Raw genomic sequence first — 21,504 nt, forward strand, 5'->3', positions numbered from 1 at the left:
TTGTGTATAAATGGACTGACAAAAAATTATGAGAGGATTTTAAAAATATCTTTATTTGTGTTCCAAAAATGAATGAAAGCCTAATAGCAATGACATGAGGGCGAGTAAGTGATGACAGAATTTTTCATTTTTTGTCAAACTGTCCCTTTAATTTGCACGGATAATTTGTCCTTGCTGCATTCATTCATAAGTTTTCAATGAATCAGATGGTTCAGTTCACAAAACTGGTCTAACTGATTTAAATGACTCATCTGTTTCTTGAGTTCAAATCATCTGAACAGCCCACTGGAGGGGAAGGTTATCAGTGAATAATGACTTAAATTTGGATCTTTTCCACACACAAAGGTATTATATGACTTCACAAAACATGGAAAATTACATGTGAAATGTTCGAAAAACTTTTAGGAAATGGGTATTGTACTTCTATTCTTTTTAAAGTGATCAAATATAGAACAATCAAAAATTTCTATTTTTGTGTCCCACTATTTTTCATGAAGAACAAATTTTTAGCTGCTAAATTTAATGCGGTATACACAGATCAGGCATAACATTATGACCACCTTCCTAATATTGTGTTGGTTCCCCTCTTGCTTCCAAAACACCCCTGACCCGTCGAGGCATAGACTCCACTAGACCCCTGAAGGTGTGCTGTGGTATCTGCACCAAGATGTTAGAAGCAGATCCTTTAAGTCCTGTAAGTTGCGTGGTGGGACCTCCATGGATCGGACTTGTTTGTTCAGCACATCCCACAGATGCTCGATTGGATTGAGATCTGGGGAATTTGGAGGCCAAGTCAACACTTCAAACTCGTTGTTGTGCTCCTCAAACCATTCCTGAACTATTTTTGCTTTGTGGCAGAGCGCATTATCCTGCTGAAAGCAGGGAATACCGTTTCCATGAAAGGGTGTACACGGTCTGCAACATTGATTAGGTAATTGGTACGTGTCCAAGTAACATGAGGACCCAAGGTTTCCCAGCAAAACATTGCCCAAAACATCACACTGCCCCACTGGCTTGCCTTCTTCCCATTGTGCATCCTGGTGCCATGTGTTGCCCAGGTAAGTGACGCACATGCACCTGGCCATCCATGTGATGTAAAAGAAAATGTGATTCATCAGACCAGGCCACCTTCATCCATTACTGTGTGGTCCAGTTCTGATGCTCATGTCCACTGTTGGTGATTTCGGCGGTGGACAGGGGTCAGCATGGGCACCCTGTTGGATCGGACCACACGGGGTAGCCTTCGCTCCCCACATGCATCAGTGAGCCTTGGCCACTCATGACCCTGTCGCCGGTTCAACACTGGTCCTTTCTTGGACCACTTTTGATAGATACTGATCACTGCAGACCGGGAACACCCCACAAGAGCCGCAGTTTTGGAGATGCTCTGACCCAGTCGTCCAGCCATCGCAATTTGGCCCTTGTCAAACTCGCTCAAATCCTTACGCTTGCCCATTTTTCCTGCTCCCTGCTATCCCACATCAACTTTGAGGACAAAATGTTCACTTGCTGTCTAATATATCCCACTCACTAACAGGTGCTGTGATGAAGAGATAATCAGTGTTATTCACTTCACCTGTCAGTTGTCATAATGTTATGCCTGATCGATGTATGTTAAAGGTGCCCTAGAATTGAAAATTGAATTTACATCGGCATAGTTAAATAATTAGAGTTCTGTACATAGAAATTACATACAGTGAGTCTCAAACACCATTGTTTCCTCCTTCTTATGTACATTTGATTTGTGCAAAAGACCTCTGAAGAACAGGCGAATCTCAACATAACACAACTGTGACACAACAGTCGGGATCATTAATATGTATGCCCTCAATATTTGCATGTTTAGTTAGCATGTTGCTAATGTACTGTTAAATGTGGTTAAATTTACCATCGTTTATTACTATATTCATAGAGACCAGAGCCATGTCGTTATTTTCATTATTAAGTGTGTAATTCATAAACACATCTTCATTCTTTATAAATCTCTCCAACAGTGTGTAATGTTAGCTTTAGCCACGGAGCACTATCAAACTCATTCAGACTCAAATGTAAACATCCAAATAAATACTATACTTACATGATCTGATATGCTGTATGACGAACACTTTGAAAAGATCAATTTTGAGGGTTATATTAGCTGTGTGAACTTTGTTTATGCAATGTATTATAGAGTTGCGAGCTTGGGGGCAGGGAGCTCGAGCATTTAAAGGGGACACAAATTTTTTAATTATGCCCCACAATAGGCAGTTAAAAAATTGAATAATAAAAAATCTATGGGGTATTTTGAGCTGAAACTTCACAGACACATTCAGGGAATACCTTAGACTTATATTACATCTTGTGAAAAAGGGTTCTAGGGCACCTTTAAATGGTTCTCGATCATATACTTAAGTGATTCTTCTGTTTCATTTTTAAATGATTATTAGTAACTTCTTTTCATGTCACACATTTCTCTTTCTTTTTTCCCCCTGTCTCTCACTAACATTCCCTCAGTGTGTCTGTCTGGCAGCCTTACAGTACATCCTCTTGAAGTTAACTGTGCCCAGTAAAGGGGACAGTCAAAATGAGCTGAGAGTCCACCTTAACTACATCAAATTCCCTTTCATCTTCCTCTCTCTATCTTTTATTTGTGTTAAGGGCACCTACAAACTCCCTCAGGGGTTTGGATATGCTTTCAGAAACCTTACATCACACTCACTTGGACTCAGTCACATACACTGATAAGGGACAAGCTACAGTATAACATCATTACTCTTTTTCATGGAAAAGTTGTGTAATAATTCCTTCTTATGAATAAGTCTTAAAGTTTGGAATTTAAATATCAAGCACACAATCACTTTTTATGTATAGTTTCTGTATATTTTGTATAGTTTTAATATCACTGATTAATATCAATGTCAAACTTGATAGTGACCACAAAGAAAAATCAATAAATCCACTCTGTATCACACACAGCCTGCAGTGTGTGTCCACCACGTGCATTCAAACTACCCATCAATGAATGGGTTCAACTGATTAGAGATGTTCCACAGAATACAAATCAGTTGATCCTCAACCAATCGTGAAAATGTGGCAACAACTGTGCCTATTATCAATCTATATTTCCCAGTCAGGCATGTGGAGGACTTCAGTCTACACAGCAAAATTTTATCAATGAATCTGCCTCTGCAATATGCTGGGAAGGTTATTTTAATCTTTGATGATGAAACAACTTCCTCAAGGGGAACATTAATTAAACATTTAAAAGTCTCTTCCTCTCTTTTTCTTTCTGTCTCTATGAGGGAAAAACAGACTAACTTGACTTACTGGTGACAGTGATTTTGCTAAGGACTTTCGCTAACACATTTCTAACATTCCTTACCCCCAAAATTAACTCTAAACATGAATTACTCCTAAATTTAGAGGAAATTATTGGTTTACTCAATGAGTTATTCAAACCATAACCACAGCTTATCCAAACCCAAATCTGACTGACAGGAATATTACAGTTTTTTTTTAATTTGCTTTGGTACTATTTTCACAAGTAATGTGTATATTTTCAAAACTCTTAGTACAAAAATCCAAACTGATCACACTTGTAACACAGCTGGTCATTCTTTCATTCTAGTTGTACATATTTTCATTCTACATAATCACTGTTTCAAAAAACAAGACCAATGTGATATGAAATGAGAACATTTGGTTTAATCACTGAAACACAACAGTATGTTCCACTTTCAATTTAGTACTTTTAACAATCAGTTCATTCAATAGCAAACAATGCAAGATACATGTTTCAAATCACCCTTGTTGCTGAAATATTTACACAGGTTACAGATGCCACCTCAGAAAATACACTTACATTACCTAAATTACATAATTGACATAAATTCCATATTGTTGTTAATAGTATCTATTCAGTGTGTTAACAAAATGTGTGAAGTATGACAGTCATGAAGTTTTGTGTAGAACAAAGTTTGCTGCCAATACAGTAAATGATATCACTGTACCATATGACTGAATCTAATTGATTTTTATACTGTACAAACTGTATATTCTATCCCCTACACTAACCCTACCCCTGAACCGACCCATCACATAAAACATTTTGCATTTTTCCATTTTATAAAAATATCATTTCAATGATTTATAAGCTGTTTTCATAAGATGGACAAAAAAATGTCCAAACAAGATCTAAAATTACTAGTATTACCATCCTTGTTGGGACATTTGGTTCACAACACAGTGTTTACCAGGACCACACACACACACTTTGAAAATTGTAGTCATCATCTAACATAAATTGCTTATAATTAATTACATTAATCATTTGATTATCCATATCGGAAATTGCAAATAATTTCTATAGAAACTATGCCTATAGAATCAAATCTATACAAATCTATATGATTTATTGATTAACCATTAAGCTCAGTTGGATTAAATAATAGACAAACGTATTGAACTCAATGAAAAGAGATGCAAATGAAAAATTTGATAGTAATAGTTTTATGAAAGGCAGTTACTGTGAATGAAACATTTATATAGATGAAACACTTATTTTTCTGTTGCGAAAAGGATGTGATTTTGTGTATTGTACTAAAACAATTGAAAATATGCTGAAATGTTTGAAAAAAAGTGCACTTTTGATGATCTGTTGTGATATTAGTACTAATAGTTTTGAAAATGTACACCTTACTTGTGAAAATAGTACCAAAGTGAATAAACACTTTGAAACACTTTGAAAATTATGGTTATTATCTAAGATAATTGCTTATAATGTAAAAAGAATTCATTACATTTGGTTATCCATATCATCCATACCAAATAAGTTCTATAGAAACTATATAATCAATATCTATAGAAATCTATAGATGTACCAAATGATTCATTGATTAACCATTGACCATTCATTGATCTGTTGTGATATTAGTACTAAGAGTTTTGAAAATTTACCAACTGCTTGTGAAAATTACACCAAAGCAACTGTATTCCAAAATAATGTTCATAAGTAACATGTTCTACATGATGAAATCACAGCATATCTTACAATGTTTCTTAGTGGAATCAGATAAAAAACAAAAGCCTGCAGAAACAACACTTCGTACAATTTATTTCATACCTTTATTTTAGAACAGCTGTTTGGATAAGTCATTTCTCTATGAAGCAAATAGTTAAAAAGTTAATAATGTAAAATCTTTCTAAAACCTAGCGTCTACTGTATGGGCTTTTGATTATGAAGTCAACTCTGCCATCAAGTGGTAGCAAAATAGAAAAAAAATATGTAAAACTGGTTTCATAGAGTCAACATTTGTTCAAACCATCCTTCTTTTTCTCTTTTTTTTTGTTCTTTGCCAACAATATTGCGGAAATTGAGTAAACCCAATTATGGTTCTTATTTACAGTGGTCATTCCACTTTTTATAGTCTTATACTTTTATTTAGTCTTATACTTTTATTTTTTTATTTTATAGTCTTCTTTTTAATTAGAACAATTTATATTTTGCATATCACTTTACAGTTTTTGTAAGAAAAATGAATTTATTAGTTAATCTTTTCCCACAAACTTTGCCCATGCTTCAGATCCTCTTCATGCCCACATAGGAAGAATGAGACACAGACAGGGTATGGTCAGATAGACAGTTATTGGTCAGATATTGGTTTATTGGTCAGATAGACAGTTATACACTCTTCTTGTTATGCATATTCATTCATCATAGATTATTTACTTTCAGAATTGATTGGATAATGATAAACAAATTAATTGATTATCATAAGGCCTCCTACTTCTTTTTACCATACAGTACACGTACATGTCCAGTTTATCTTCATCCACCTCTTGGTCTTCCTCAAAATACCATAATAAGATTACATAAAATTTTTAATTGGAAACTTTTTATCTGACTCTCTAGACTCTCCCAAGGTTACAGAAAGAAGCTTTATTTGCTAGTTGTTGCTCACAGAATTTAGATCTGTGCACTTGGAACATGTCCAGTTATCTGAAGTTCTGAATATACTTACACATTATACTCAAACATTTATTTTCAATTTCTTTTTACTTATTTACAATAATTATTCTTAATATCATATATTTTATATAGAGAAAATTATTCCCTTTCCACGGTCAGATAGTAGTATTTCACTTTTAACAAGTACCATTGTTGCTGTTTTTTCTGACTTTGATAGATCATATTATACCTCCTTTAGTGCGCAAATAAGTGTAGGCTACTTGCTGACTATAAATGTTATATTTTCTGTAATTTATTGTAATACAGTATAACAGTTACTGCTCACTTTTTCAGAGGCTCTTTTCTTTCAGCCCACTAAGCTTTAAACAACACCATCCCACACATAACATTTGACTTGAAGCTAAATATATATAAGACTGTGTACTTACTGTCTTTTATGAAGCAATGACCTACTCATTCCATGCAGAATTAACTTATTAACATCGATTACAATTTTACATTTTTGGAGCTGTATGCCATGTAATAAATCACCGCGGGAAAATAAAATGACGCACAACACTGATATAGCCTTTGATAATATAGCCTTTATAATATTTTGTTTTGGACCTGGTTTCACAGACAGGGCTTAGATTAAGCCAGGATTAGGCCTTAGTTCAATTAGGATATTTAAGTGGCTTTTATAAATGTACCCTAGAAAAAAAAAAACATTACTGGTGTGCATCTTGAGACAATTACACTGACATATTTTAAGATATGTCAGTACAAATTGCTTTCAGTTAAAACAGCTCAAACATGCATTTTAGTCTTTAATATATTTGATAAATATAGTTGAAACTACACGGAGTTTCATTTAAAGCCTGCAGAAACAAAACTTCATACATCTTATTTCATATCTTTATTTTAAAACAGCAGTTTCACGAGTTTGTGTGCCCATAAAATCTTAGCGTAAGTGGTAAACAGATTTGGCTTGCGCTATAGAGGGGATCGGAAAGAATATCATACTCGAGCTCCGATTGCCCCCCTATAACAGGCAAAATCAGTAAAAAAGGAGGAGAAGGGGAGGAGGAGGGATGCCAAAAGAACTAACAACAGGAAGATGCTAGTTTTATACCTTGGTATTAATTGGAAGATTAGATGGGCGTACTCCTCCCGAAATTAAGTTTATTAACTTCACTTGGGTAAGTTACTTGTCTATGAAACAACAGTAGGCCTAAATAAAAAGTTAATAATTTCAAATGTATTCAAAACCTATCCTGTGTTGACCACTGTTTGGGATTTTGATCATGAAGTCAACTCTGCCATCACGTGGTACCGAAACAGCAGAACTTTTGCAGTCTTATATTAAAGGTGCCCAAGAATGCTTTTTCACAAGATGTAATATAAGTCTCCTGAATGTGTCTGTGAAGTTTCAGCTCAAAATACCCCATAGATTTTTTTATTTATTTTTTTTTTTAACTGCCTGTTTTGGGGCATCATTAACTATACACTGATTTTGGCAGCGCGCCACCCCTTTAATTCACCTGCTCCCTGCCACACGAGCTCTCGACTATATTACAGTGCATTTACAAAGTTCACACAGCTAAAATAACCCTCAAATGGATCTTTACAAGATGTTCGTCATGCATGCTGTATGCATGCTTCGAATTATGTGAGTAAAGTATTTATTTTGATGTTTACGTTTGATTCTGTATGAGTTTGAGGCTGTTCTCCGTGGCTAACGGCTAATGCTACACTGTTGGAGAGATTTATAAAGAATGAAGTTGTGTTTATGCATTATACAGTCTGCAAGTGTTTAAAAATGAAAATAGCGACAACTCTTGTCTCCGTGAATTCAGTAAGAAATGATGGTAACTTTAACACATTTAACAGTACATTAGCAACATGCTAACGAAACATTTAGAAAGACAATTTACAAATATCACTAAAAATATCATGATATCATGGATCATGTCAGTTATTATTGCTCCATCTGCCATTTTTCGCTGTTGTTCTTGCTTGCTTACCTTGTCTGTGCACAGATCCAGACGTTAATACTGCCTTTCCTTGTCTAATGTCTTGAACATGGGCTGGCATATATGCAAATATTGGGGTCATACATATTAATGATCCTGACTGTTACGTAACAGTCAGTGTTATGTTGAGATCCGCGTGTTTTTCGGAAGTCTTTTTAAACAAATGAGATTTACATAAGAAGGAGGAAACAATGGGGTTTGAAACTCAATGTAGGCTATGTCTTTTCCATGTACTGAACTTTAACTATGCCGAGGTAAATTCAAATTTTGATTCTAGGGCACCTTTAAAAGAGGTCAGGTTGTTGCCTCAAGTAATATAAAACTTTTAAAAAAAATTAAAAAAAAAAAAAAAAAACGAAAAAAAAAAAAAAACCTCATCATCATATGTTTTAAGACAGAAAGACCTTGTAATGGTCATAAGATCCCTTTTCTCAATTATATCTTTCACAATATTTTAGTAAAATAGGTTCCACACAATCAAAATTTGTTCAAACCACTCACAAACCACCCCTTGAATAGATTGCCATCAGTATAAACCCAATTATGTTTCCTAGTTACAGGGCTCGGTCCACTTTATACTTATACTATACGTTCTACATAGCATTTGTCTTGAAACAAACAAACAAACAACAACAACAACAACAACAAAAAATATGACTGTGTAGGCTACTTACTGTCTTCTATAAGGCAATGCCGTAGCCTATAACATGTGGATATTAACTGCAACCGCGGGAAAATGAAATGACGCACTGACAACACTGATAGCCTCTAATAATAGCCTATAGCAGGCTAATATTTGTTAGAAAATGTAGTTTAAATTGAGTTCTAACCATATCAAGTTCCTGTTTTCCAAAGTTACACATACTGTTCCCAGAGTCACCACACCACGGTCTCGTATTTTTGGGGGTCTCATGTGACAAAAAGGTCCACCCTCATGAGGGGCTTCACTCACTCACATTGTTGCAATACAGTAGGTCCACGTACTTCCATGGGCTGGAGACGTAACATGTATAAACTGCCCACTGCCCGGTCCTGCTATTTAACAGGTGTAGCAGCAAGTGCAGCAAAGTCGTTTATAGACAGATATAGCCCGGGACTATGCGCTCAATCTGGGGTTTAATCGCCTTGGTGGCCACAGCAACTTTTTACTTGTATCTGCTGTCTGCGTTCCTGCCGCCGGGTCCTCGTGCCGTCCGCGTTCACGACGCTGAACCTGAACACACAGCCGATGAGTCGGAGGAGGAAGTACTCAGGTAGACTCTTACCTCTGGTAGCCTTATTTTGAGAGCAGTTCCCACTTCTACTGTTGTTTTTAGCTGAATGAATTCTATTAAATTCTCTAGTCCTTCAGGTAGGTAGGTTAAACATCTTTATTTTTAATTAGTGTTACACCTGCTGATAATAACAAAAGACAAAATACTAAATAATTGTTGGTATCTAGTCTAAACTCACATGAGTAAATTTTACGCCGAAACGTGGTGATGCTTAGCCTAATTATAGGCCAATGAATAAATCGCTGAATGAATTGTTTTTGTGAATCACAAGACCGGTCTAAACGATTCTTTCATGAATCGGACTCGATCGCTCACTTTGCGAATAGAGAATTTAACGAATCTGTGATTAGACAATATTGTAACAGCAACACAGAGCGAATTAAGGGGCAGAGAACTATACCAGAATGACAATTGAGACACAACTTTTATAAATGTGATTCAGCAACTTTAATTTTTCTTAACTATTTCTTTGTCATTTATTTAAATATTCAAATATATTGTCAAAAAGCATACATTTACATTACATCATGTTACATAATATTTGATGTATTTTAATTACATGTGTACTTGTATTTTAAAACAGATAATGTGATACATTTGTCCTGGGGGGTCTTGCCCCAGGTAGAGGGGTATTTTACCCCAGCATTTGTAGCAATATAGCCCTTTTCATGATTTTGTGCTAACTAAATTGTAAAATGTTTTCAGTTATTTCCACCAATAATATATTTCCACTAATAATATACTGGATAATGTGTGATGTAATGTAGCAGGGAGTTCACAGTGTTCTTAAGGAAAGCATCTTTCCCCTACAGTACATGCAGTTTGTGATGCTCCCTTTCACCTGTGAAGTACCTCTCTCCCTCTTTCTTTTTTATTAGTTTTCTCTATCTTTATTCATTTCACATTCTTTCTTATTTTCCCGCATGTCTGTTTGACTAAGTATTGGTGTATTCATAGCTACACTCTCATCTCAGTTCACAGAGAGACTGAAGAAGAATAAGAGATAAAATTAGAGTGAATGAGAGAGGGATGGACTTGTTCTGTAAAAAGAGAGAAGCTTTGACAGTTATTCTCAGGCAAATATTCCAGAACGCTTAGTTCCAGTTTGCCCTGTGCTCTCTCCTCATTAGCGTTACTTTATACTGTGTGAGCAGCTCTGAGCCCGGTGTGGGAGGTGCACAGATAATTGGCACTTCATGAACTGTAGTTCAGATGCAACCCACATCAAAATTCACTTTCTTCTCTAGAGTCTTATCTGTCCTCTCATGTTCCATAGGGACCTAAAGACCCTGATCCTTGGTCAGTTCTTATCATGCAGTTTGGTCTCACATATTGTCATATGCAATGATTGCATATATTGCGATTCATTTTCTTTTTTCATTTTAACTTGTTAAAATATTTAACGCAATAAATGCACCATCCGTTTTTTCCATCCTTTGGCTAGCATTACATCCAGGGCCTGATTTATGAATAGGCATTATAGGCACGTGCCTGGCCACATAGAGTGACAACGTCTGCTCTCGCGTCAACACAACACGCATGTGTCATAGTGCTCTCATTAACACACATTGGAGATTAATATTGTGTAAATAAAGTGGTAAATTATGATTTGCTCAAACAAAGCACTCACATCGCTTCATAAAATTGAGGTTAAACCACTGAGTCTGAGACCACAGAGTCACATGGTTACTTTAATGATGTCTTTACTAGCTTTCTGGGCATTGATAGTGGTAGTTGCGTAGGCTGTCAATGGAGGGACAGAAAGCTCTCACACTTCAGTAAAAAGATCTTTATTTGTGTTCTGATGATGAATATCTTGTGATATGATGATATCTTGGCTGCTGTCTGTCATTAATGTTAATTAAACAACAAAAGACAGAGATAAAATAACTCACAGCTCTTGAGTGAATAACTTTTGTAGCTTTAATAAGGATTAATGTATATATTTTAGCAGAGCATGCCGGCCCAACTGGGTCTGTAGAAAAAATGTTGATTAAAGGCACAGCTAAATGTGACGTTATAATAGGTTTATGTGAAGTTCGTTTATTTTAAGTTGTTATATTTTTAAAAAACCTATTAAATGTTAAAAATGATGTCTCTCAATCATACTGTAATGTTGAATGTCTATAATTACTAATTTCCCCAAGAAATTGAGAAAAATCCATTTACATCAGTAGGTGTATTGGTATTGGTGATACTGGACTTCATTCATAGTACTTAATGATACCATTAAAGGTGCTCTAAGCGATGTCACGCGTTTTTAGGCCAAAAACATTTTTTGTCACATACAGCAAACATCTCCTCACTATCCGCTAGCTGCCTGTCCCCTGAACACACTGTAAAAAAACACGGCCTCTGTAGTCACCACAAGCTGCGAAAACGGCAATACAAACAAACTGGTGCAGTCTGGAACCACAGATCATAATAAACATGCTCCAGCCAATAACCGACAAGAATGATTTTAAATGCGCGTTCATGTTTCAGGAAGCATGGAGGGGAGGGGGAGGAGGAGGAGGAGGGAGGGTCTAGCTAGCCTCTGTTTTGATTGACAACACTTCGAACGTCAACAGGAAGTTACATCCACCCAGGATCACTTTTAAGCAAATATTAAAAAAACAACGCTTCTTTATGCTGTTTCTGCATTTCAATGTGAAATTATACAATATAATTATACCATGGTCTGTTTGAATACTTGATTCTGAATGGCTTGAAGGTGTGCAATAAAACTGTTTAATGCACTGGTAGTTGCAGGTCAGTTTAGCCTATAGTTCTATAGCACACACACACACACACACACACACACACACACACACACACAATCACTGACTCGCATGGAGATCACACTGCACACACACATAAACATTCAAGAGCACAGAAACTTCTTGTAAATGCTGCTCCATTAGCCTACTTTTATTAATAAATTAACTTTGCTGCTACCGAATCGCTATATTACTCAGCAATGAGATGGTAACGGTGCTGTTTTTTAAGTAATTCAACTCACAGCTTCTTTGTTAGAGAGACGCTCAACAGACAGGTAATTTACACACATACACACACATCTCTCTCTCTCTCTCTCTCTTGATAGGCTAATTAATTCAAATAAATGTTATAATTCAGTTGTTGTGTTCTTTGCCTCCACGTTGTGCATTAAAATCGTTTTATACACAGCTAGCTGTGAACTTAACATTTTAATGTTAGGTACAATTAATTACAGAAAAATGTGTGATTGATTAACACTAATATATATACTTTTTTTCTAACAACATAAAACTGTTTAATGTCACTTCAATTCAATATCTTGCTGAATAAAAGTATTAATAATAATAATAATAAAAAACGTACTGACATACTAATATACCTTTTAGAAATTATCCATACATCCATTTTCCAATCCACTAGTCCTAGGCTATCAGGGATGCTGGAACCTATCATATTAGAAATTATTTAAATAATATATTATTAATAAATTATTTTAATGTATTAAACTATTTGAATGCAACTCAACATTAGAAGTCTTGTCTCAGGATTGGGGCCTGCCAGAGGGCATGAGGTGACAGTTATAAGATCAGACAACTGCCTTCTGGAGTGTCTTGAAATCCCCTGAATTTGCTGAGATGTGCAATACTGAGGAGGAGGGAAAGAAAGAGATATCTGGTGGGTTCATATGCGAAATGTATGTTTGGCATGAATGACAAGCTAAAATAAAGTGCATTAACCTCTTGATGCGCACCCCCAGATATTTAGAATGACAAAAGTAGTGGAAAGGAAAGACACTGGAGTTTGATATTGAGTAATGGATCTGCTGTATATCCACCATCATCACATTCCAAGATCTGACCTTTTCATAGTGTCTTGTGACACACATGTCTTGGTTCATTTCTTGATTAGCTCACTCTTCTGTACCCTGGGAGAATATCCGCTGATGAGATTGAGATGAAGTTTTTAACATGTTGTTCAGCAGTGATGGCAGAGACAGCTGTACCCTGTGTACTCTCCAGTGGTGTAAATAGCTGTTTGAGTCTTTAGGTGGGAATTTCCATGGTTATCAGAGAAGGGAAATTTTGTGCATTAGTATAGTTATAAAAATCAGCTGTTTTTAATTTTAATGTGGAATATGCCAGGGCTTTTAAAGGTAGAGTTTTACTTCACTGCAAAAAAAAAAAAAAAAAAAAAAAAAAAAAAAAAAAAAAAGCCTTAGTGCTTTTGTCTAGTTTTCCAGTATAATTATCTAAAAAGTTATCAACATATTTACTTGAGAAGCAATATCACTTTTTAAAAAAAGATCTACATTTTATTTTTTATATATAGTTTATGCCAGTGGGGTAAGAAAAAACACATAAGTAGAAGTATAAACTCAATTTATTTATTTTTTTTTTATTTTTTTTTTTAGGTTTTTCATGATCTGTGGGGTATTTTGAGCTGCAACTTCACAGACACATTCTGGGGACACCTGAGACTTATATTACATCTTGTAAAAAGGGTCATAATAGGTCCCCTTTAAGTCATTTTTCTTAAATAAATGTATCTTTATTTAAGAAAAGACAAGTCAAAATTACTAACATTTTTGCAGTGTTATTGAAGCTGTTTTATTTATTGTCTGGTCTGGCTCTTACACTGAAGGCTCTTATATTGTTGTTCTAATGAGAACGCTCTCAGTGTGCGCTCAGCATGGAGCATATCACATGTTTATATTCGTCACACTGGGTACGCATGTGAAATTAAAACCTCTGTTTGGCACATGGATGGGGAATACTGCCTCATTGCGTGCCCAAATTACCCCCTGGACGGCAGTAAGGAGCTTAGATTACTCACGACTGCACAAGATGTGATTCATCTGCTGGTAAGAGGCCAGTGACCACCTCATGAGAACTTATCCACATATTTATTGATGATCATGTTAGGTGTGTTTGAAGACTTTTAAAACAAGTTGGTCTTCAAGTACAGCCAAACCTGTACACACACACAAGCATCATTTCCACAGCTGAGAGGCTATTTCCGTCCAGTTGGTGTATCATATTTCATTCTTTCTGTCTAATCTTGCTGACAGGCTAGTGTCTAGATCTGGAGTCTTCAACCTTTTTCAGGCCAAGAACCCTTTGGTGAATTCAAGCCTGTTTTCTAATATACAGTTTTTTAATAGAAGTTCCATAATGTATTTATATATAGTACTTTATTTGGCATTAAAATAGTCATTATTGATAGCCTAATCATGTAGTTTTAAGTTGTACATAATGGTAGTGGATCATTTTCTCATACTCATGTTGTCCCCAACCAGTATTTCTTTTTTTCTTCTATGGAACCTAAAAGAAGATGCCTCAGGTTTTTTTCCTATACCATTTTTTTTTTCAATATACCCACTTAAAAAATAGACACAAGAGGGCGACAGTGAGTATTTTCAGATCATTACCTCAGGTTGTATAAACCTAATTCACAGCAGTGCCATCTTTGATTTTTAACAGGAATGACAGTGAGACTGTGAGGGATAGACATACATCTCTTCAGTGGGTTGTACTGTTATTGTGTTTTTGGATTGGTCTGCTGATGAAATACTGCAAAAATATCTTTCCAAGAAATTTCAGTAGACAAAAAAACTCCAGACAACATGAGCTGTGGAAAATTATAATTTAGGAGCGTTTACAGCTTTTTACAGCAATGGCATTGAAAAAACAATGGCATGTCATGCAGCTGTTATGGCGCTGCTCTGAATAAAATCAATTGCAGAGCCCCTAAAGGGACATGGTGAAAGGAAAAAAAAATATTAAAGGGTTAGTAGTTCACCCAAAAATGAAAATTCTGTCATTTATTACTCATCCTCATGCCGTTCCAGATCCGTAAGACTTCGTTAATCTTCGTAACACAAATTAAGATATTTTTGTTGAAATCCGATGACTCAGTGAGGCCTCCATAGCCAGCAATGACATTTCCTCTCTCAAGATCCATTAATGTACTAAAAACATATTTAAATCAGTTCATGTGAGTACAGTGGTTTAATATTAATATTATAAAGCGACAAGAATATGTGCCAAAAAACAAAATAATGACTTATTTAGTGATGGCCGATTTCAAAACACTGCTTCAGGAAGCACTAATGAATCAGTGTGTCGGATCATGATTTGGATCGCGTGTCAAACCACCAAACAACTGAAATCACGTGACTCCGAACAGCTGATTCGACACACTGATTCATAATGCTCCGATGCTTCCTGAAGCAGTGTTTTGAAATCAGCCATCACTATATAAGTCATTATTTTGTTTTTTTTTTTGGCGCACCAAAAATATTCTCGTCACTTTATAATATTAATATTGAACCACTGTACTCACATGAACTGATTTAAATATGTTTTTATTACCTTTATGGATCTTGAGAGAGGAATTGTCATTGCTCCCTATGCAGGCCTCACTGAGCCATCGGATTTCAACAAAAATATCTTAATTTGTGTTCCGAAGATTAACGAAGGTCTTACGGGTGTGAAACGGCATGAGGGTAAGTAATAAATGACAGAATTTTCATTTTTGGGTGAACTAACCATTTAAACGTTTTGCGTTCCCCTGATAAACTTTCCGTTCACTTGCAAAATGTTTGTGTTCTTTGCTGGCGAACGCAATTTATCTTGGGGGAAATGCAAAAAAGTGGCAAAAACATTCACATTATTTTTCTTCACTTCATATTATTTTCATCACCATTTACTTTTAGGCTCTCCGTATCATATACCTAAATCCCACAGTATCACTCAGACCATTGGTTATAATCCTTTTCATCCTACTGTCTCCTTAGTGCTGGTTTAACAATGGGGTTGATAGGAAATGGACGGCCCTTATCCAATCTGTTAGAAATATGAGAAAAAAGGTGTTAAGTACAAGTTCAGTGTCATTGTTTTACAGATCCCACAGTGTCTTATATTTTCTCCAGGTTGAAGTTCCCATCTGATCTAGAGGAGTTGAGGGAACTAGCCGAACTGCTGAAGTTCTATAAGACAGAACACACTGGCTATGTGTTCATTCTCTTCTGCAGTGCCTACCTCTACAAGCAGTCCTTTGCCATTCCAGGATCGTCCTTTTTGGTTGGTAACAGAGGTCTACTTTGTGACACTATTAGTAGACCTGAACTAAAAAATTTATTATCAGTTATCTAAATCACTTGGATGTAATGCTAACAGTATGCTAAATTTCAGTACAGTTAAGTGCAGTATACTGTAAAGAAACAACTTCTTTTTTTTATTACTGTCAATCTTTCTTGTCATGTCTAGAACATGCTGTCGGGAGCATTGTTCGGGCCATGGCATGGACTCCTCATTGCCTGCACTTTGACTACTGTGGGTTCCACCAACTGTTACCTGCTGTCCCGTACATTTGGCAAACGACACATCATCAGGATCTTCCCAGAGAAGGTGGCAATGCTGCAGAGAATGGTGGGTCACCTCTGGCTGTTTAGCACACGATAGAGGGATTTTCCATTAATTAATGTTCTAAAAATAGTCATCGAGTGTATGTATGACTTTGCATTTTGTTTGTTTATACTTGCATGTACTATGGCTCAAATGGTAGCAAACAGTGCTAGCAAATATCAATGCCAAAGTTATGGGTTTGATTCCAACTTCCCAGTGAATGCATGAGCTGAAAATGTTTGCTGTTTGAGCATACTTTCAGTGTACTTTTTATGTACTTGTCAGAGGTATACTTAACAATATTATACTTACGTAAGCTTGGCTTATACTGATAAGTATACATAAAGTCTAAGCATATTTGACCTAAACTTGTTCTTAATCTTTTTATCGAAATATATTCAAGAAAAGTTCAATTTACCGTTCTAAGTATGGTGTAGTTTTTACTTGTTTGCTCATTTTGACTGATTTGACTGATTTTATTGATGTTATATGATGTTAGGTTCACTCAAAAACTTTCAAGTATACTTGCAGTATAAAAAACTATTAATCTAGTGAGTGAGTATACTTTAAAGTATACTTTTATAAACTACAGTACAAACTGGGCAATAAGTATATAACTAGTAAACTAACAGCATCATAGTGAAGTATAGTTAACAGTATAGTTAGAATACAAAAGAAAACTTATAAACTAGGTGTACTTCTGTTTAAAGTACTTTTAAAAATATACTTTTACAAATTAAAAATGGCCAATTTACTTCTCAAAAAGTATTGAAATAGTACACTTGCAAGTATACTACTATACATTGCTATACTATACATACTATGCAAGTATACTACTAGTACATTGATTTTATTATACTCGGTATTGAGCTACTTGGAAAATATACTTGAACTTATGTTTACTTAATAAAAGGAGCGTGAAGTATACCTTTTTTGTAAAGTATATAATATATGTCGCTCTGGATAAAAATATCTGTCATAAATACAGTGTACTTGTTTAAGAAGTTGGTCACACTATAGTTTAGGGTCCATTTCTCACTAATAACTAACTATTAACTATGACTTTTGCCTCAATAAACTCCTAATTACTGTTTATTAATAGTTAGTAGGGTAGTTGTTAAGTTTAGGTATTGGGTAGGATTAAGGGATGTAGAATAAGGCATTAATATCTACTTTATACTTATAAATATTAGTATTATAAAATATTAGTACTTACTAATAAAAAGCCAATATCCTAGTAATATGTTATAATAACTAGTTAATTGGGAGGATTGAACCTAAACTAAAGTGTTACCAAGAAGTTTTATATGGATTATGGATTGGTTGGCAATGAAGTTTTTTTTTTTTTTTGTATCTTTCCTACTAGACGATCATAGTCATGTCTTCATCAGCTCTCTATAGAACTTTATAGTTGAAACATAATACATGAGCACATGATGAATCTCTATTTCTCTCTATTAGGTGGAAGAGAACAAGAGTAGTTTGTTCTTCTTCTTGCTCTTTCTGCGATTCTTTCCCATGACACCTAACTGGTTCTTGAATATCACCTCTCCAATCCTCAACATCCCCATCCCCATATTCTTCTTCTCCATCCTCATTGGTGAGCTTACATTGTTATAATTTCATGTATAATTAACTAACAAATGTATAACAGACTCTGATTATGATCTTATGATCTTAAAATACTTAATTTCTTCCCAGGTCTAATCCCTTATAACTTCATCTGTGTCCATACGGGAGCCATCTTGTCTGAGATCCACTCTTTGGATGATATCTTTTCGTGGGGCACCTTGCTGCAGCTCCTGCTGATCGCATGTGTGGCTCTACTTCCTGGAGCTCTCATCCGCCGCTACAGTCAGGCCCATCTCAAACTTGATGGCCTGGAACCCAACGGACACCAAAAGGTCCTGAATGATCGCAAGACTAGATGATCCAAAGACAGACACAATAGGAGACTGCGGTCTTATGGGACGGATCATCGGTCTGGAGTCACAGTTGTCCCAATGGAAAGTGGAACTGAAATACTAAATATTAGTTATCAGATGTTTAACAAAGAGAAGAGACTATTAATGTCTTAAAAGAGTACACACTCAGATTGCTGACTTGTTACATACAGACCACTGGACATTGCCTCATTTTATAGGAATTTTACAGCTTTAAGTTTTTTATTGAAGCAAAAGATTTAGTTACATTGTCGGGTGTTGTTTAGTGTTTGTGTGTGACTTAATTTATTTCTGGAGATCTGTACGTTTCATGTGTTTCATAAGTTTGTTTACACATTTAACAAAAGAAAACTAAAGACTAGTTACTCCCCCCCTAAATTTATTTATATGTGAATTTTATGTTTAACTTTTGCACACACCAAAAAAATAATATCTAATTTCTTAAGTATTAGACATAAAAGTAATGTTCCAGTTTTATTTATACTGTATATAACTAGAGTCCTTTATAGTCTTTTAAGGCTAAGTGTCTTTTAAGGCTTTTAAAAAGCTTTTTTTTTATTTATTATTAGTATTATTTTACAATCTTTACCATACATTAACCTCAAGCATCCTATAAGCACCTAACTGGTTCTTGAATGTCACCTCTCCAATCCTCGACATCCCCATATTCTCCTTCTCCATCCTCATTCTTTTATTCGCAACTTACTGTCATGCCTTAACAAATATAGCCTTATGCACTGATTATTTACATGATGAGCTAAATCTTTTGCTGTTGCACAGTACATTCAGGGATTGTACACACCGCTGACTTTTTTATTAACTGACATCTATTTGTGTATGCATCTATCTCATCTTATCTATCTCTGTATGCATCTCTAGCTACAAAAACGCACACTAATAATGGCCTGTTTTGGACAGTGTTAGTATTAATGCCATGTATTTGAATTTACAGTGTAAACACATCTCATGCATTCAACTCCAGGTACAGTTTAAAATGTACACATTTGTATGGATCATTAAGTTTAATAGCAGACAATGGGCCTCATTTATAAAGCGTGCATATGCACAGATTTGATCTTAGAGTGTGTACGCTTAAATCCACGGCAACGCTCATATTTATAAAAACGGTCTTTGACATGGAAAGATTACTACAGGTTTTTGGAAATCTAAGCTATTCTTGCTGCTCGCTAAGGATTTGAACGATGAGTGGTGATCTTTTATATGTAAATGACATTAATTAGGTGTTGTTTCCAACGCAGAGAATGGAAACCATTCAGCTGTGCGCAAGTTCAAGATCATTTGCGATTTATTTCACATCTGAAAGAGCAGTGTTGGGCACGTTACTTTAAAAAAGTAATTAGTTATAGTTACTAGTTACTTCTCACAATAGTAACTTAACTGAGTTACAACATTATAAAAGTAACTAATTACCAATTGCCAGGATTTAATAAATAAGAAGCAAATATAGCAGACAATATAATCACGACATGGAGGTGCCGGCGCGATCACTTGCACGTGAACTGGAGCGCGTCTTATAGGCTAAATTAACCGAAACTCAGCGGCTGCTTGCCTCACAGACATGAGAAATATATCTATAGAAAGCTTAAAATATCTACTTTTTAAACGAAATAATTCAAAACGAAAAGAAATAGGCAAGCCTAGGCCTACTCTGATTATGTAATCCGATTGAAATGTGCATTCTCTCTCTCTAGGCACGTCATGCAGAGTTGATGAGAGTCAGCAATATCAACTTCATCTTTGCGCACCGACACTGATTCAGAAAACTTTACTTATTAATAAAAAATTAAAATGTCTCCTTGCTGTTTTTGTCACATTCATAATCATTAGGCTACTTTTGCAGGTTCTTTACGGCAAGCTACGCTTGAGTGCTATATAGCCTATAACGCTCATTATTTTGGTTTATTCTCTCCAGTGCTTAAGAAATTAAATTAATATAAATGTGATTAGTCAACTAATGGCTTGAATGAACAACTACTAGTCGACTAAAAAAAAATGCTCATGCTCTGACACAGACACACAGAGCATCGTACATTATTAGGCTATAAGTTTAAAATTATATTTGTGTATGACTAACCTGTATACTATTTCTTTACAACAAAACGCTTTTTAGGTCTATCATCTCTAGTCACACACCAATCATCATCAATTAGCATGTGTCCCGCCCCAACACACACACCAGAGAAAAACTTTGCAGGTCCTATAGCTGAGAAAGAGCCTCAAAACCGCTTCAGTGAGCTCAATTATAGTAAAGCGACATTTTTTTTTGTCAGTAACGGTAAGGGCGTTGTAACAGGGGAAAAAGTCATTCGTTTTGATTACTCGTTACTGAAATGATCATAAGATCAAATTTAGGACGGTTTCTGCGCAACATTTTATAAATGAGGCCCCAGGTCAGTAATGTATTAATTATCAGCACATCACAGAACCTTTACATTCGGTTGTTTCTATGTAGGATAATATATATATTCTTTGAAAAAAAAAAAAAAAGTTTCCATTGCAATATGCAATTTCACAAATTGCATCTACAGGTGCTAGTTGTTTAATCACTGCATTACAGAATCTTTTGCAGTGCTCCGTCCTGTTTTGAGTCAACTTTAGCTGGAAAAATAAATCAATGTCTTAATGTGTACTACTACTGAAGTTGTGAAGTTTTTATTTTTTCAATAAAAGCTGTTGCTAGCTTGAAAGGTATAACTTCTGTTACAACTAAGTATTGCTGTTTTCACAACTATTAAGTTCAAATTCAATAAAAGTCATTCATATGAAACAACTTAATATTTTATTGTAACCTTTTTAACAGACTTTTTAAATTTTCTAAATATTTCTACAGAATTCTACACATGCATATTCCATGTGGGCCTATAAAAAACAACAAAAACATGCTTGTTAGCATACTTGTTAGTAACTGATATAACTGCAGGA

General features: G+C 35.2%; 1 protein-coding gene across 1 annotated transcript; it reads left to right on the forward strand.

Moving 5' to 3' along the window:
• The first annotated feature begins 8,909 nt into the window (after positions 1 to 8,909).
• tmem41ab (transmembrane protein 41ab) lies at positions 8,910 to 18,934 on the forward strand. The gene is made up of 5 exons (XM_048197110.1): positions 8,910 to 9,212; positions 16,144 to 16,294; positions 16,481 to 16,642; positions 18,080 to 18,218; positions 18,320 to 18,934. Exons 1-5 carry the CDS (start codon positions 9,058 to 9,060, stop codon positions 18,547 to 18,549), a joined length of 837 nt encoding a protein of 278 aa, XP_048053067.1. The 5' UTR covers positions 8,910 to 9,057; the 3' UTR covers positions 18,550 to 18,934.
• Positions 18,935 to 21,504: the final 2,570 nt, after the last annotated feature.

The sequence above is a fragment of the Megalobrama amblycephala genome, linkage group LG7, assembly GCF_018812025.1.
Source record: "Megalobrama amblycephala isolate DHTTF-2021 linkage group LG7, ASM1881202v1, whole genome shotgun sequence".
Lineage (NCBI taxonomy): Eukaryota > Metazoa > Chordata > Actinopteri > Cypriniformes > Xenocyprididae > Megalobrama > Megalobrama amblycephala.

What these genes read in the sequence shown, in the direction of transcription:
- tmem41ab (XM_048197110.1), top strand. Translation starts at nt 9,058, where the DNA reads ATGCGCTCAATCTGGGGTTTAATCGCCTTGGTGGCCACAGCAACTTTT. An exon ending in TCGGAGGAGGAAGTACTCAG is followed by an intron (nt 9,213 to 16,143) that starts GTAGACTCTTAC and finishes TATTTTCTCCAG; the next exon opens with GTTGAAGTTCCCATCTGATC. An exon ending in TGGCAATGCTGCAGAGAATG is followed by an intron (nt 16,643 to 18,079) that starts GTGGGTCACCTC and finishes TCTCTCTATTAG; the next exon opens with GTGGAAGAGAACAAGAGTAG.